At 40.4% G+C, this 14697-nt stretch overlaps 1 protein-coding gene and 1 long non-coding RNA gene across 2 annotated transcripts in view; both read left to right on the forward strand.

Moving 5' to 3' along the window:
- LOC148090403 (uncharacterized) overlaps positions 1 to 14697 on the forward strand; it is a 213476-nt gene that overhangs the window by 153912 nt on the left and 44867 nt on the right. The gene's annotated exons all lie outside the window — the stretch shown is intronic.
- LOC148090404 (translation machinery-associated protein 7-like) lies at positions 9057 to 9557 on the forward strand. The gene is made up of 3 exons (XM_087813297.1): positions 9057 to 9137; positions 9213 to 9261; positions 9487 to 9557. The coding sequence occupies exons 1-3, from the start codon at positions 9057 to 9059 to the stop codon at positions 9555 to 9557; spliced, it is 201 nt and encodes a 66-aa protein (XP_087669423.1).

Raw genomic sequence — 14697 nt, forward strand, 5'->3', positions numbered from 1 at the left:
TCTTTTTTTTGGTTGTTTTCTTGCCCACATTTTCTTTTATTGTTTCTTCATCTCTCTTAGGTGGTGAAATATTATTTTTTTATTTAATTTTTAAAAATATATCTTTATTGATTTCAGAGAGAGGAAGGGAGAGGGAGAGGGAGAGGGGGAGAGAGAGAGAAACATCCATGATGAGAGAGTCATTGATCGGCTGCCTCCCGCACGCCCCCCGCTGGGGATTGAGCCCGAAGCTCGGGCCTGTGCCCTGACCGGGAATCAAACTGCAATCTCCTGGATCCTAGGTCGATGCTCAATCTCTGAGCCATGCCCAGCCGGGCTAAATATTATTTTGATACCAAAACCCATTAATGCTTTATTTTATTTCTCCGCATCCTTCTGATACCAATGGAACATATTCTGTTACTTTTATGATGAAAAAAAAAATCAGCTTAGTTTTATCTTCTAGACCTTATGTCATGGTTTTAAAACCTTTAAACTTCAAGCTCTGGGTGGTGCAAGTAAGGACCAACTCAGTGATCAGTCTGCTCCGCTCCAGGAGGAATGGGAGAGTGAGAGGAAACCGTGAGCCCTAAGTTGGAAGGTTCTTAAATATGAACGGATGGTGTTCACAGAGGAGCTTCAGAAACAGGGGTTGTGTTAGCTCATGTTTCTGCTTGTAGGTTCTTTTATTCACTTGTCAGTATTTAAAAGTTTCAGTTGGAAGGAGGTTAAGAGGAATGTATCCTTATTTCTCAGATCAATTGTTACTCACTTAAGGTAACCAGAAAAGGGGTGCTGCAGTTAAAATAGCAGTGTAACATGCCAGCAACGCATTAATTTATATTCATTTATACAAAGATCCAAATTAATACGCTAATATAAGATTCCTTGGCTGATTATTTAAACTTTTAAAAGAATGTATTTCCCAAACATATTTTCACTCGAGCAGACATTTATATATAAGCAATCAATATACCAGTTTCAGGCTAGTTTTATTTACTCATTAAATATCCCAAGGGACCACCACTTGCAACACTTAGCAGTTATCGGGAATCATTGCTTGTAAATTAGACGCTATTGCATTAATTAAAATATTTTAAAATTTAGACCTATGGAAAAAATCACAATTTTCTCACATCACTAAGATTTTACTCTCTGTGTAATATATGTGCTAACATATAACATTAAACAGAACAACTGTTATACTGATTAAGTGGAGATAAGTGAACTTTTGGCATCTGTCATACATGGTTTCAAAGAGCATCCTGGGGAAAAGAAAGGGTAAGATTGGACATTTTCATGAGCAATTGACTAAGAAAGTATAGAATATGAAATCCTAGATGATGTAGGTAGTCATTCTTATGGCTCAAAACTAGAGAAAAACAGAGCTTTTTACCTTGATAATTAAATTTCCTTTGACATCTTTTTCAACTAAAGTGTTTTCGATAAGCCAGCAAAAGACCAGTTAGAGTAAATACATTTATGGAGCAAAGATAACAATGTAGTTACGAATGAGAAATGTATTTTTCCCATAAGTAAGGGTCTATTTTAGCTTTATGGGTTCCCAAAGGCCAACCTTCTTGGAATATTTCAGGATTTAAGTTTGATAATGTTGAGCCAATTGCGATCCTGTGATTTGAAGAGGGTAAAAGGGCCTCATACTGCCTGTGAGCTCTTTCGAACATTATTTGATTAACCACATTATATGCCACTAAAATATATTTTAAATACCTTGAAATACATTTTAGTTAAAAAGTAACAGATACGCTATAGTCACTTATCAACTTCAATCACTTATACAATACAAATGACACAGATCGCCTCCTCAAGTAAATCTATTTTCTTAATTGAGGTAACATTGGTTAATAACGTTAAGTTTCAGGTGTACAATATTATAACTCTCTCTGTTTATACTCTTTCGCATGCTCACCGCAGTAGCTTCCATTGTTACTATACCCTTGACCCCCTTTACCCATTTTTGCCCTCCTGCCCCAGCCCCCTTTCCCTCTGGTAACCACCAGTCTGTTGTCTGTATCTGTGAGTTTGTTTTTGTTTTGTTAGTTTGTTTGTTTGCTTTAATACTCCACATATGAGTGAAATTATACTTTGTTTTTCCTTTTACATCTGACTTATTTCGCTTAGCACGATACCCTCAAGGTCCACCCATGTTGTCAGAAATGGCAAGATTTCATCTTTCCTGTGGCTGAGTAGTATTCCAGTGTGTGTGTGTGTGTGTGTGTGTGTGTCTGTGTATCTCACGTTACCTTTATCCATTCATCTATTGATGGACACTTAAGTTGTTTACATATCTTGGCTATTGTAAATAATACTCTAATGATCTTATTGGTGCATATATCTCTTTGAATTAGCGTTTCTATTTTCTTTGAATAAATACCCAGAACACAAATTGCTGGATCATATGGTAGTTCTGTTTTTAATTTTTTGAGGAACCTCCATACTCTTTTCCCTGGTGACTCTGTCTGTTTACAGTCCCACCAGCAGTGTACCAGGGTTCCTTTTCCTCTGCATCTTCTTCAACGATTGTTATCCCTTGTCTTTTTTATAATGGCTGTTCTAACAGATATGAGGCGGTAGCTGATTGTGGTTTTGTAAATCTCTTTCAGTTGGGCCAGTAAGTTGGCCTACATTATGATCTCCGATCTTATTCCAGATATTTACCTTGGCCAAAGTCCCCCTGCTTGGTCCTAAACTCTGATCTGTGCCCTACCCTAGCGAACTGGGTTGTACTTTGTGTCAACTGCAAGGACCCTTTCGCCTAGGACGTAGGCACACTACAGGGAGATGCAGCACCACTTGTTTAGCTCTTAGCTTTCTAAAAGAGGTCTGTGGTAAACTTCGGCCTGTGTTTCCTCCAGGAGGAATTCTTGGTTCTTCTTGCAGCACTGGCTGTCTGAGTTCCAAATTTTAAAAGGAGCAGAACAGTGTAAATATACACCTTTGAGATTTATTAAGTTATCTTAAGCATAGGAGAAATAACATAGACTTTGTAATCAGACCAACCTAAATTCCATTCCCAGGTTTGACAAATAAGCTTTGCCTTGTGTTCTCAGACAAGTTGTTATACCACTCTGGGTCCAGGCTTTCCATCTGCAAAATGGGCAAAAGCGTGCCTACTACTTGTATGGATGTTTTGACTTTAAAATGCTGCAAGACTTGAGAAGAGATGAGGTATCTCCTTCTGGATATTGGAAAGACTTGATATAATATAGACTGGTTCCAAGAAAGAGTGATCAATATCTGTTGATGAGATTTAGCCTAAGGATAAATAAGAACAACTGGCTTATGAATAAATTTAAGGAAAATCAAATAGGACATAGATCAGGATGAAAGTAAGACTTCAAGGGACTGGAGCCAGCAAGCTCTCCCAAAGAAGGGTAAAAAAACTACCTATTCGTTCAGTGTTGGGCAGCCTGAAGACCAGCCTGGAGCCAAGTGTCGTCATGACTCAATGTGCATCAGTGCAAGATCAGCAGTGCCCAAGGTATTCGCAGGGTAGAACCTCAGAATATTTCATGACCAGCTTGTATAAAATGGGGGACTATACCAGGAAAGCACGAGTGATGGCCTTTATCTAATGCCCATAGGCTGCAAAGCTCTTTCACATCCATTAAGTCAATTGATTCTCACCACAACCATGTGAGATGCGTGTGACAGCTATTTTTTTTTTAAATATATCTTTATTGCTTTCAGAGAGAGGAAAGGAGAGAGAGAGAAACATCCATGATGAGAGAGTCATTGATCGGCTGCCTCCTGCACGCCCCCGACTGGGGATGGAGCCCGCAACCCGGGCCTGTGCCCTGACCTGGAATTGAACCCCCATCACCTGGATCCCAGGTCGAGGCTCAACCACTGAGCCACACCCGGCTGGGCTAAACCGACACACTTTTAAATAAATGCATTCTCTCCTCCTACCTTGACAAATGCACCTTCCTAGTGACCTAGAGGGCCAGGTGCAAATTTAGAGCACCTGGGCACCTGTAGGTGTCCCCACACATACACAGCTGGCACCCAGCCAGAGTGTAAACCCCATTCACATCTCCTACCAGCAGCTACCTCTTGACCCAGTCGAACCCGGGGATGTGTGCATGGAAATCGTGTCTACCGTTAGCTGTAAGTACTTGGAGCAGAAGCTCTTATAAATCTTGGGAATGGGTTCCAGATACCGGGTGGGCCACTCCAGTGTCTCGGGCACCAGGGTCATGGTCCCTCCTGCCCTCCGCTCTCCCCCCCATTCTCTTCTATATGGGAAGCTTTAGGTAATTCCTGTGTAAGATACTTGACTTCTAAAGCCAAATGTCATTAAAAGGTATCTCTACCTTAGCAGCAATTAATAAGAAATTTTTAAAATCCGCTCAGGCCACGATTTGTAGGTTTCTTTGGTTTCACTTCTGACCCTCACAGGTTTTTTTGTGTGCGGGGGGGTAGGAGTGGCATTAAGATGCATTAATATGTCTTTAAATGAGCTTTGCCGGTCATTGAAATCATTTTATACTATATGGAATTTCTTATATTTGGAGTTGATGTTTGGAAATTTTCAACTGCATGTGACGTGAGCATATTAGTTGCTGAATGCCAACCTTTACTAGTGCCTGGGTACGAAACTGTTCATTCTGGATGAGTTTATCCTGAGTTTCCAGTGCCGGACTGCTTCGTAACCTGGAGAGAAATTTTCAGGAAGTCTGGGTGAACGAGTTTTTATTTTACTCTAAATATCTTATTTTACATTTTATTGTTCAAAGTATTGCAGATGTCCCCTCTTTTCCCCATTGACCCCTCCACCCCCCCCTCCCCAGGCCTTCCCCACACTATTGTCTGTGTCCATGGGTTATGCATATACGCGTATAACTTCTTTGGTTAATCTCTCCCCACCCACCCCTGTCTTCCCTCTGAGATTCGTCTATTAATGATGAAATATGTTAAATATACAGGGATTTCACATAGCAAATACTCACATACCCATCACTCTTGTACTCAGCTCGAATCTATGTTACTAGATTTTCTGTAGATTTATTTTCAGGTGGTAAAACATTACAGACAAAATTGAAACTTATGTACCCCATCCCATTTCCCTTCCTCTCAAACGTTCACTCTCTGATGTAACCAGTGTACTGAGTTTGTTATTTATCATTCCCATTTATGCTTTATTATTATTTTCTTACAGCATTCAAATAGGTTTTCCTTAAATACATATTCTTCTTCAGTGTCCTTTTGTCTCTTAACATTGTTTCTGTGATTTAACTGTGCTGGTATGTGAGGCTCTGTGTCATACTCTTAATTTATATAGCTGGCCCATTAGATGAATAGACCCCGTGAGTGCACATTTAGGCTGTTCCCCAGGTTTAATTTTGTAGATAGTGCTGCAGGGAACATTCTCATGTGTACTTTCGTGTGTGTTTGTGTGAGGGAGCATTTCAGAATATACACCTAGAAGTGGAATTTCTGAGTCAAAGGGGATGAATATCCTCAACTTCGCAAGGAACTGCCAAACTGCTCTCCAAAAGCCTGGTATGGGCCTGCCACCGCCAGTGCATGAAATTCCTAATTCTCTATATTTGTGCTTGTTCCATTCTTGCCAGTCTGTGTGTGCATGTTCCAAGTCCTCACTGACATAGTTTGTATACTGTGGATTGCTTGTGAGAAAGAGCTTTTTCACATGTGTACTGTCCATTCAGATTTCCTTGTAAGAGAATTGCCTGTTGGTATCATTTGTTCATTTTTCTACTTTTTGTTTAGTTGCAGTTTTTTTTAAAAAAATGAATCCTGGATACCAATCTTTGTAGTTATGATCTCTGCAGTTTTCGTCTCCAAGTGTGGCTTGTTTTCAGTTTGTTTCTTGTGTCTTTGATTGACAGTGCGTCACATTTATAGATTAATTTTAGTGTAATTCATACCTTTATGATTATAGTCCTCCTATTGCTGAACTTGTTTTATCCCTCCATTCATTATAATTTTTATACCCTTCAATAATTTCTGTAGATTACTCCATAAAAGTTTTGCATAGCTTTTGCTAGATTTATTCTTAGGTTCTTTTTGGCTTTTGTTAATACTATAAATTGAATCTTACTTTTTTTTTTCTATTGAGTTATCTAATTGGTGATTACTTGTAGAGGGTTTTGCTATTGATTCTGGTATATTGATTTTGTTTCTAGCAACCTTGCTAAACTTTCTTGTTCTGATAGTTTGTACTTACTCTTGGATTTTTCTATGTAGACAGTTTCTTTAGAAATAACAGTTTTGACTCATCCTTTCCATTTTTATACTTGATTTATTTTCTTCGTTTTATTGCATTGTTTAAGATGTCCATTAAAATGTTAAATAGAAGTGGTGAGAGTAGGTGTTTTTGTCCTGATTTTAGTGGAAACACTTCTAAAATTACACCATTGATTATTATGTTTACTGCAGGTTTTTAATAGATACCCTTTAAGAAGTCAAGAGACTACTGCTATGTTCAGAATTTGCTGTATATAACAAGGCTTTTAAACATAAACCTTAATTTTTGTTAACTGCCATTTCTGTATTTATTCACATAACATATGTTTTTGCTTCTTTAGTTTGTTAATTTGGTTAATGACATTAATTTTTCTAATGTTAAACCAGCCTTTCATTCCTTGAATAAACTCAGCTTGGCCATGATTTATTATCGGTTTACACGTTCCTGGATTTGGTTCAATATTTTTTTAAGGATTTTTGCATGAGTAAGATTGGTCTGCAAGTCTCCTTTCTCAAATTGCCCCTGTAAGGTTTTTGTGTCATGGTTATACAAGCCTCAGTGAATGAACTGAATAGCCTTCCCTCTTTTTAAAGTCTGTGAAACAGTTTATATAGACAGAGGTTATCTAACTCCTTGAAAGTCTGATAAATTTTGCATTTGAAATTGTGTGAACCTGTTGTATCTTAAAGTCAGAGACTTTTGACTACACATTACATTTGTTTAATGGTTATTGTTTATTTTTAATTGTTTATTTCTTCTTTATTCGGAGTATTTATTTGCATAAAGATTTTTATAGTGATTTTTTTTGTTCTTGTAGTTTTAATTGTAGCTCTACTTTCTCTTTTTAGTCCTAGTTTTTTCCCTTTTCTCTTTTTTTATCAGTTATGCCAATGATTGTTTATTTTATAATTTTAAAAAATTCACCAGTTTTTACTTTTATAGTTCCTTTCTCTGCCTTTTTTCCCTATTGCAATAATTTCTCTGCTTATTTTTTATTTTCCCTTCCTTTTACTTTTTCACTTAGTCTGAGGTTATTTCTTTAACTTCTTGAAATGAATATTAGAATCACTTCTTTCTCGACCTTCCTCGTTAGTTAATAAAGGCACAGGGTGCTCTCTGCTTCCCTCATCATATACCTTCAGGCGTACCCCGCAAATGTTAATGTGCAGTGTGTACTTTTGTTCTCTGAGTTCTGAATATACTTTTAAAATTTCTTACTGTTCTGTCATCTTTAGTTCGAGAGGTATTTAGCAGTGCTTTTAAAGTTGTCATGTGCCTGGCGGGTTAGGATGATCATGTTAGTGTTGACTTTTTGGTGCTCATGGTGGGTGCTCGGCCTCTTACTAATCCTGTCTCTGAGCCGGTGGGTGCCTAGCTCATTGCTGGAGGGGGAGCCTGGGCCTTCCCTGTTCTCCTTTCTCCCCAGGTCAGGAGTCTCTTATAAGCCTGTAGTGCCGCCCAGGAGCCCCGACCGCAGGGCCTTTGTCCCTGCGCCGAGCCTGCTCTGAGCACGTGGCCTTGGGCAGCTCTCCGTGCATCTGGACCCCGGGCCCCGCGGGCCATGGGCTTCACGCTGCTTGTCAGCTTCTCCTGTTCCTAATCTGGGGAGATGTGGATCCTGTCTTTCAATTCAGCTTTTGCATTTTGCTTTTCTCTCTCTATGGATTACCTCCCATTCCTATGTATTTAGTAGAGGGATGAGTCATGTTCATAGTGCTGAGAGCATTTACTCCTGGAAAAACTGAAGAACTGACACAACACCCTCACTTTGCAGCCCCCCAACAGCACTCTGTGTGCTTGCGGCCTCAATTAACCTTTCATTTGAACTGAGTACCTTCTTCATGCAATCTAGAAAATTCCTTTTTATAGTCATGTGGCACTATACTTACAGGAACATTGTCCTCTGGTGGTTTTTCTTGTTGGTTTTTTTTTTGACTCTTCAGAAATCATTATTCCCAAATAAATCATTCTGCTTTATGCTGAATAGTCTCCATATCGCTCTTTAAAACATCAATGTTTCGGTATAAAACTGAAGGCAACGCTGCCTGTTGATAAAGAGCTCACTCAAGTAACAGCGTGTCATGAGGCCAAAGAGAATTGGCAGGGAACTGGCAGGACCCTGCAGCCGGCTTATCGGGAGATTTAGTGAACGCTCACCACCCCGCTGCAGAAACAGCTAAATATGTGCAGATCCTCCCTGCATTTGGTAAAGCACACTGAAGGCAGTTAGATGAGAATAATACAGCTCGCTAACTGCATTATTCTGAGCATATTGGGGTGGATAATAAGAGTTGAGGTCTTGGCTCAAGGAGGAGGCATTGAAGGATGCATCCAGGACTGAGAGAGGTAGCTACATGCTTTATACCAAACCTTCCAGGCGCATTATTCACACCACTGACCTGGCCACCGGATGTTTTTTAGGATCTTCTGTCCTTGTACATGAGCCGTAAGCTCCTCAGTAAAACCGTACGCGTGTCACCATCTGTCATTAGCCAGAGTTCCTCTTCTGGAGCATTGTTTCCTCCGGAGTCTGAACCTGTCTGATTGATGAAGAGTCAGGAGACTGTGGCCAGTCTTCTAAATGTACCGTCGGTGCATGTCCACGCCTGAAACTTAACCAGATGCTGGATGACACAGCTTGAAACTTGTGGCTTTCAGGGCTGATGTGTCCCAGAGCTCAGTGGGCCACTTTGTTCCTTTAATCCTTTAAGGCATATTATTTCTACACATTCACTATGCAGAATGTATGATTTGTAATAAATCTACATTAAGAAGGATAATAACCTAACATAAGAAAGATGAAGGAAAAGGGGTTATGAAATGAAATGGTATTTCTTGAGGTGCCATGTCTGGCTGTGAAGGGGGCAAGAAGAAGCCCCCAAAGCAGCCCGGGAGGCAGGTCAAGGAGACAGACGGGGTGAGGGTGGTGCGGAGGTGTGAGTGGGTGAAGAGGGCCTGGGGACCTGCCTAGGGTGACCCTGCCCTGCTGCTCCCCAGCGAGGCTTTCAAGCAGAAGCAGAGAGAGAAGCAGAAGGCGCCCAGCCTGGCCAGTGTGGCTCAGCGGTTGAGCGTCTGCCTGTGAACCAGGAGGTTGCGGTTCAATTCCCGGTCAGCGCACAGGCCCGGGTTGCAGGCTCGATCCCCAGCAGGGGGCGTGCGGGAGGCAACCGATCAATGACTCTCTCATCATGGATGTTTCTCTCTCTCTGCCTTCCTCTCTCTGAAATCAATAAAAACGTTTTTTAAAGAAAAGAGAGAAGCAGAAGAAACTGGAGGGGCTAAAAGCGAAGCCTCAGGGAAGGGCCCCCTGGCCACAGGTGGAATGAAGGAAGCTGGCAAAAAGTGAGCTGTTCCTTGTGCCTGGGGCCATGGTAAGCCTTAATTCCGTTCCTGCTATGATGGGATTCCCCATCATAGCATCTCTTGCCCCCTATCGCTAGAATGAAGTGTTGTCTTGGAGCCTGTTGTACATTTAAGAATAACTTTTTTTTGCCCGGCCGGGCTCAGCGGTTGAGCGTTGACCTAGGATCCAGGTGATCGGGGTTCAATTCCTGGTCAGGGCACATGCCGGGTTGCGGGCTCGATCAATGAATCTCTCATAATTGATGTTTCTATCTGTTTCTCCCTCTCCCTTCCTCTCTCTGAAGTCAATAAAGATAAATATTTTTTTTAAAAAGAATAACTTTTTGTCATCATCACCATCATCATCATCATCACGCAGTGTCTCATCTCTTCAGTTCTGCTCACTCTGCCATTTCAACCTGAGCTGTAAGGTCAGGGGAAACCCAGCTCCGAATCCTGTCAAACCGTGTTCTTCAGTCTTTGTTCTGTACAGAATCCTGTACCACCTGGAATTAAACCAACTCATTTGCCTTTCTTTCTCTGCCTGGCTTATTTCACTTAGCGTAATATTCCCCAGGTCCATCCATACTGTCCCAAAGGGCACGAGATCCTTCTTCCCTGCAGCTGCGTAGTATTCCATGGTGTGAATGTGCCACAGCTTTTTATCCACTCATCTACTGATGGGCACTCGGGCTATTTCCAGATCTTAGCTATTATAAGCTGCGCTGCTATGAACATAGGGGTGCATAAGTTCTTTCTGTTTAGTGCTTCAGGATTCTTAGGAAAGACAAACATCACATGATCTCACTTATATGTGGAATCTAAAGAACGTAATAAACTGATGAACAGAATAGATTCAATGACATGGAAGCATGGGTCAGACTGACGAATGTCAGAGGGATGGAGGAGGGCGGGTGGGTGGAGGGGGAGAGAGTAACCAAAGAATTTATATGCATCTATGCACAACCCGAGGACACGAACAATGGTGGGGAGAGGGACTGGGGAGGGGCATGGTATGGGGTGGAATGGGTCACTGGGGAGAAAAGGGGACATCTGTAATATTTTAAACAAAAATAAAAAAATAAAAACCAACCCACCCCCCCAAAACCCCAACAACAACAAAAAACCAAAACCAACTCATTTGAAATGACAAAAAAAAGAAAAAAAAATTGTATTTCTTGGGGATCCATAGAGAATATACACACATTTAACGTAGACCTAAGTTTCTTAAATATATAATCAGTTGTACTTTAACTCACACCTCGGAGGGATAAGTGGTCTGTTTTAGTAGGAACTGCCTTGCTCTAAATTAACTAGCCCCCTTGATGTTTGAGGTGCTAAATATGATATTTTAAAAGTAATGTTGTAGTCATGAAATGCTTTTTAAAAGGCCCATTATGTATCATGTTTGAGGCTGGAGCTTTTAGAGCACTGGGCTATTATTGAAGTTTCTAAAACCAAGGACCAAACAACTATTTAGAGTAATAATTTTGCTACTTGGCCCCCATATCATAATGCCACCCAATTCTCTGAGGAATTAACCTAAAACTACATTATATGTATTATACATTTAACCTGGAAGTTTCCATGTTGTTTGCAGCCTAATTTTACTGAACCCCGAACACCACTTCTGCTTGTTTTTCGTTGTTTCTGGGGTTTTTGGTTTGGTTTTTGTTTCTCACTTTGCACACGGGCGCCAGGTCAGGTCAGTATGAATAGGATCGAAATGTGTAAGGATCGGGCTTTATTTCTCCTATAGTTTTAGTTTCTTTGAAAAATCGCTATGGGTCTTGTAGCCACTGAGTGGAGAAAATGATTGGACCAGCAGGCATGAGGCACATAATTAATATTGGAATTTTGGGAGGACATGTTAACACAAGGATTGACCAGCATTCATTTCTAGCCAAATAGACACTCAGGAACTAATCTGCTGACTGAATGAATGGCCTTAAACCCTTCTGAACTGGCTACAACTTCCTGAACTTTTTAATGCTGTATCTCTCATCATGGGAGGAAAAAGGGAAAAAGGGACTTGTGCCACGGACAGTGTCATGGGACAGCTTAGATCAGGGGTTGGCAAAGTGTGACCCACAGCCAAATGCAGCCTGCCTCCTGCTTATGTACGGCTCATGAGCTAAGAATGATTTTTACTGTTCCGAACGGTTGAAACAAAAAGCCAAAGGAAGGATAGTATTTTGTGACATGTGAAAATGATATGAAATTCCAATTTCTGTGCCCAGAGACCAAGCTTTATTGAAAACAGCCGTGTCCATTTACTTAGATCTTGCCTTTTGCCATCTAAGGGAAGAGCTGTGCAGTTACAACAGATTCTGTCTGACCTGCAAGGTGTAAAATTTTACTATCTGGCTTCTTCCAGAAAATTTGCCAACCCTTTACTTAAAGGACTGATGAAATGATTTTCATAAAGAAACCTACTAGGGGGGAAACGGTGCTATATAAGCACAGAAGCGTTGTGGCTTTCATTTCTAAATCTGTAGCTATTATTTCTGAGCTATTTGCTTGCAGGCCTTATAATGGTAACAGGTGCTAATGCACAAGAATAGAACAATAATTCCTGCCGTAATTGTCCACATTCATAGGAAACTGCAGGTATAGCTGTAACCAGATGTTTAAAGAATGGGAACAAAAATGAAAATGTAAAAGTCTTCACTGGAAAAAAAAGATAAATGATATAGGAGTTGTACCTAAAACCTGGTAAGAAACCCAGGCAAAAGAATGATTTGTCTTTAATTCATGTGTATAATCCCCTGGGAGGGGGTTTTTAATAGACAGCCTTACAAATAGCTGAAGAAATTTTACAAGACCATAACTAGTTTTCTAAGGCAAAACTTTAATTACCTTAAAATTGATATAACATTAACCACTTTAAGTCAGAGTTACATTTTATTTTATTAACAATGAATCATATAGAAAATGTTGGCACTTTTGTACAATGGTAGTATAAAGCCTTGGTGAGATGTTTCTGTTCCTGTGGGGTAAGTGTGTAGAGTGTTAATTTGATGGCAGAAGGGGAGAAAGAAGGACATTTCACATTTTGAATAATCTAAGGAAAATTGAGCCAATTTTAGGATTACATCTATTTTTTAGGGCTAAAAGCTTACAACACAGGCTATCTTAAAACAGCACAAATGGAAGTGAAGTTTAACTAATAGAGTTCATTTAACTAATGTAGACAATAAAACCAGGTATTTCACTCTCTGAGTGGGATTACATTTTGGCAGTTATCTAGTTAATTTGATTCGTGGGGATTTATAAATTGGATCATTCAGAGTCCAAAGTGAAATGGTGATTTAAATGCAGGCCAATGGCCTCTGGAGAAATAATCAATTCTTTAGAATTCATCAGAAGAATTAAGTTTTATCCTAATTACTCACCTGGAGAATTAACTAGAATTTTGAAGCATTTGACTAGGAAACAACAAACCTGGGCATTGCGTTTAGGAAAAAAACCTCTAGGGAACAAGTTTGGAAAAATTTGAACCTAGTAAATGACAGGCCAGAAGCCTCCTTTCTTGATCCAAAAAAAAAAAAAAAAAAAAATCAATTCTATTGCTTTGTGGAGTTAGCAAATCCATTCTCTTGTTTATTTAGTAAATATTTATGAAATTCTTTTATGTGCCAAGTTCTTGTGTAACCACTGGGAATGCAGAGGTAAACACAGAGACACGACCAATAAATTCTGTCTCCTTGGAGCTCAAATTCTTATAGGGGGAGATAGATGACAATTGCATTAAGAAATAATTTCAGGTAGCCACACGTTCCATGTAATAAAACAGTTCTATAGAGACTGAAATAAGAGGCACAACTCTAGCTACTGTGTTCAAAGAGGACCTCCCTGAGGAGGTGGCTTTTGAGCTGCGACCTGAATGGTGAGAAGGAGTTGCTCATGGGCGGTTGTTGGAGAAGATATACCCAAATCTGTGAAATTAACCTTAGTATGGAGGCAGATTTTATTCCAGAGATTATTTGGTTTTGCTCAACATCAAAACCCAAACAGTGTTTCCCAGTCAATACTCGGAAACGCCTGTGAGGGACAATTATGACATGGATTTACTACTATCATAATCGTTGTTATAATTAACATTTTAGAGCACTCAGAAGTGAAGAGATGCTTTCACCCATATCATTGCATTTGAACCTCACGTGGTGTGGGTACTGATATATCCCCATTTCATGGCAACGAAGACTTGTGGCTCAGGGAGCTCAAGCAGATCGCTCAAGGCCCCTCATAGAACAGTCTAGTAGTTGTGGAGTTAGGGCCTTGAAGCCACACTTCGTGTTGCAGATTTCCAAATTGCTCACTTTATTACGCCGTTCCACCTTGAGCTATCCCTGGAATTATAAGAGCCTGAATACTAATTAGTATCAACAGCAGACTCCGTATTTCTGTCTGATTAAGTAGGATCGCTCCTATGTGCTGCTTCAGTGATCAACGTGAAGTTTGCCATCCGAAATGTCACCAAGGTTTAGGATCCGAAGAGGTTATGATTGATTTTACGCGCTGTCACACACGATTACCCATGTGTGTAAATACGAACCTTGTTATTGGTTGATTTTTGAAAAGGAGGATTGTTCTTTGAACATAAAATTCATCCGAGTGTAGATGTGCGATTCGGGAGAGGTTCGCCTCGTGTCTTTTTCGCTCCGATTCTGTTTCTGAGCTGCCCTGGCACTCAGGCTAACGGCCGCCTGCGCAGGCCTGGGCTGGTGACATATTCATCGGCCTGGGGTCCGTAGTCAAGTAGGGCACGTTGTCTTATGTGCAGAGTGCATTTGGCCCCGGTTGACAGGATTTTCATTTTCCATTCACAGCTGTAAAGCATTTTCAGTGTAACACCACCCTGAGCCTAACAAAGTCAGCAATTTATGAGAGGCGCGCAGCTCTGCTTACCTTTCATTTGTCAAAGGTTGATGGGAAACATCTATATTGCTTGTTCAGTCTGTTAATTGTATGTTTTCAGCCAAGCTGAACTGACAGGCGAAGACCTGTTCACTCATATTAGTCTGTAGGGACGTGTTTGTCAATATGTCCTTTAAGCTGCTTTACATGTGACCTATAACTCAAGGAATTCTTACTCCACCGATATTCAAAAGGTTATCTACACTCTACAGTTCCTTTGGTGA

Source organism: Miniopterus natalensis, chromosome X, assembly GCF_054644295.1.
Source record: "Miniopterus natalensis isolate mMinNat1 chromosome X, mMinNat1.hap1, whole genome shotgun sequence".
Taxonomy (NCBI): Eukaryota; Metazoa; Chordata; class Mammalia; order Chiroptera; family Miniopteridae; genus Miniopterus; species Miniopterus natalensis.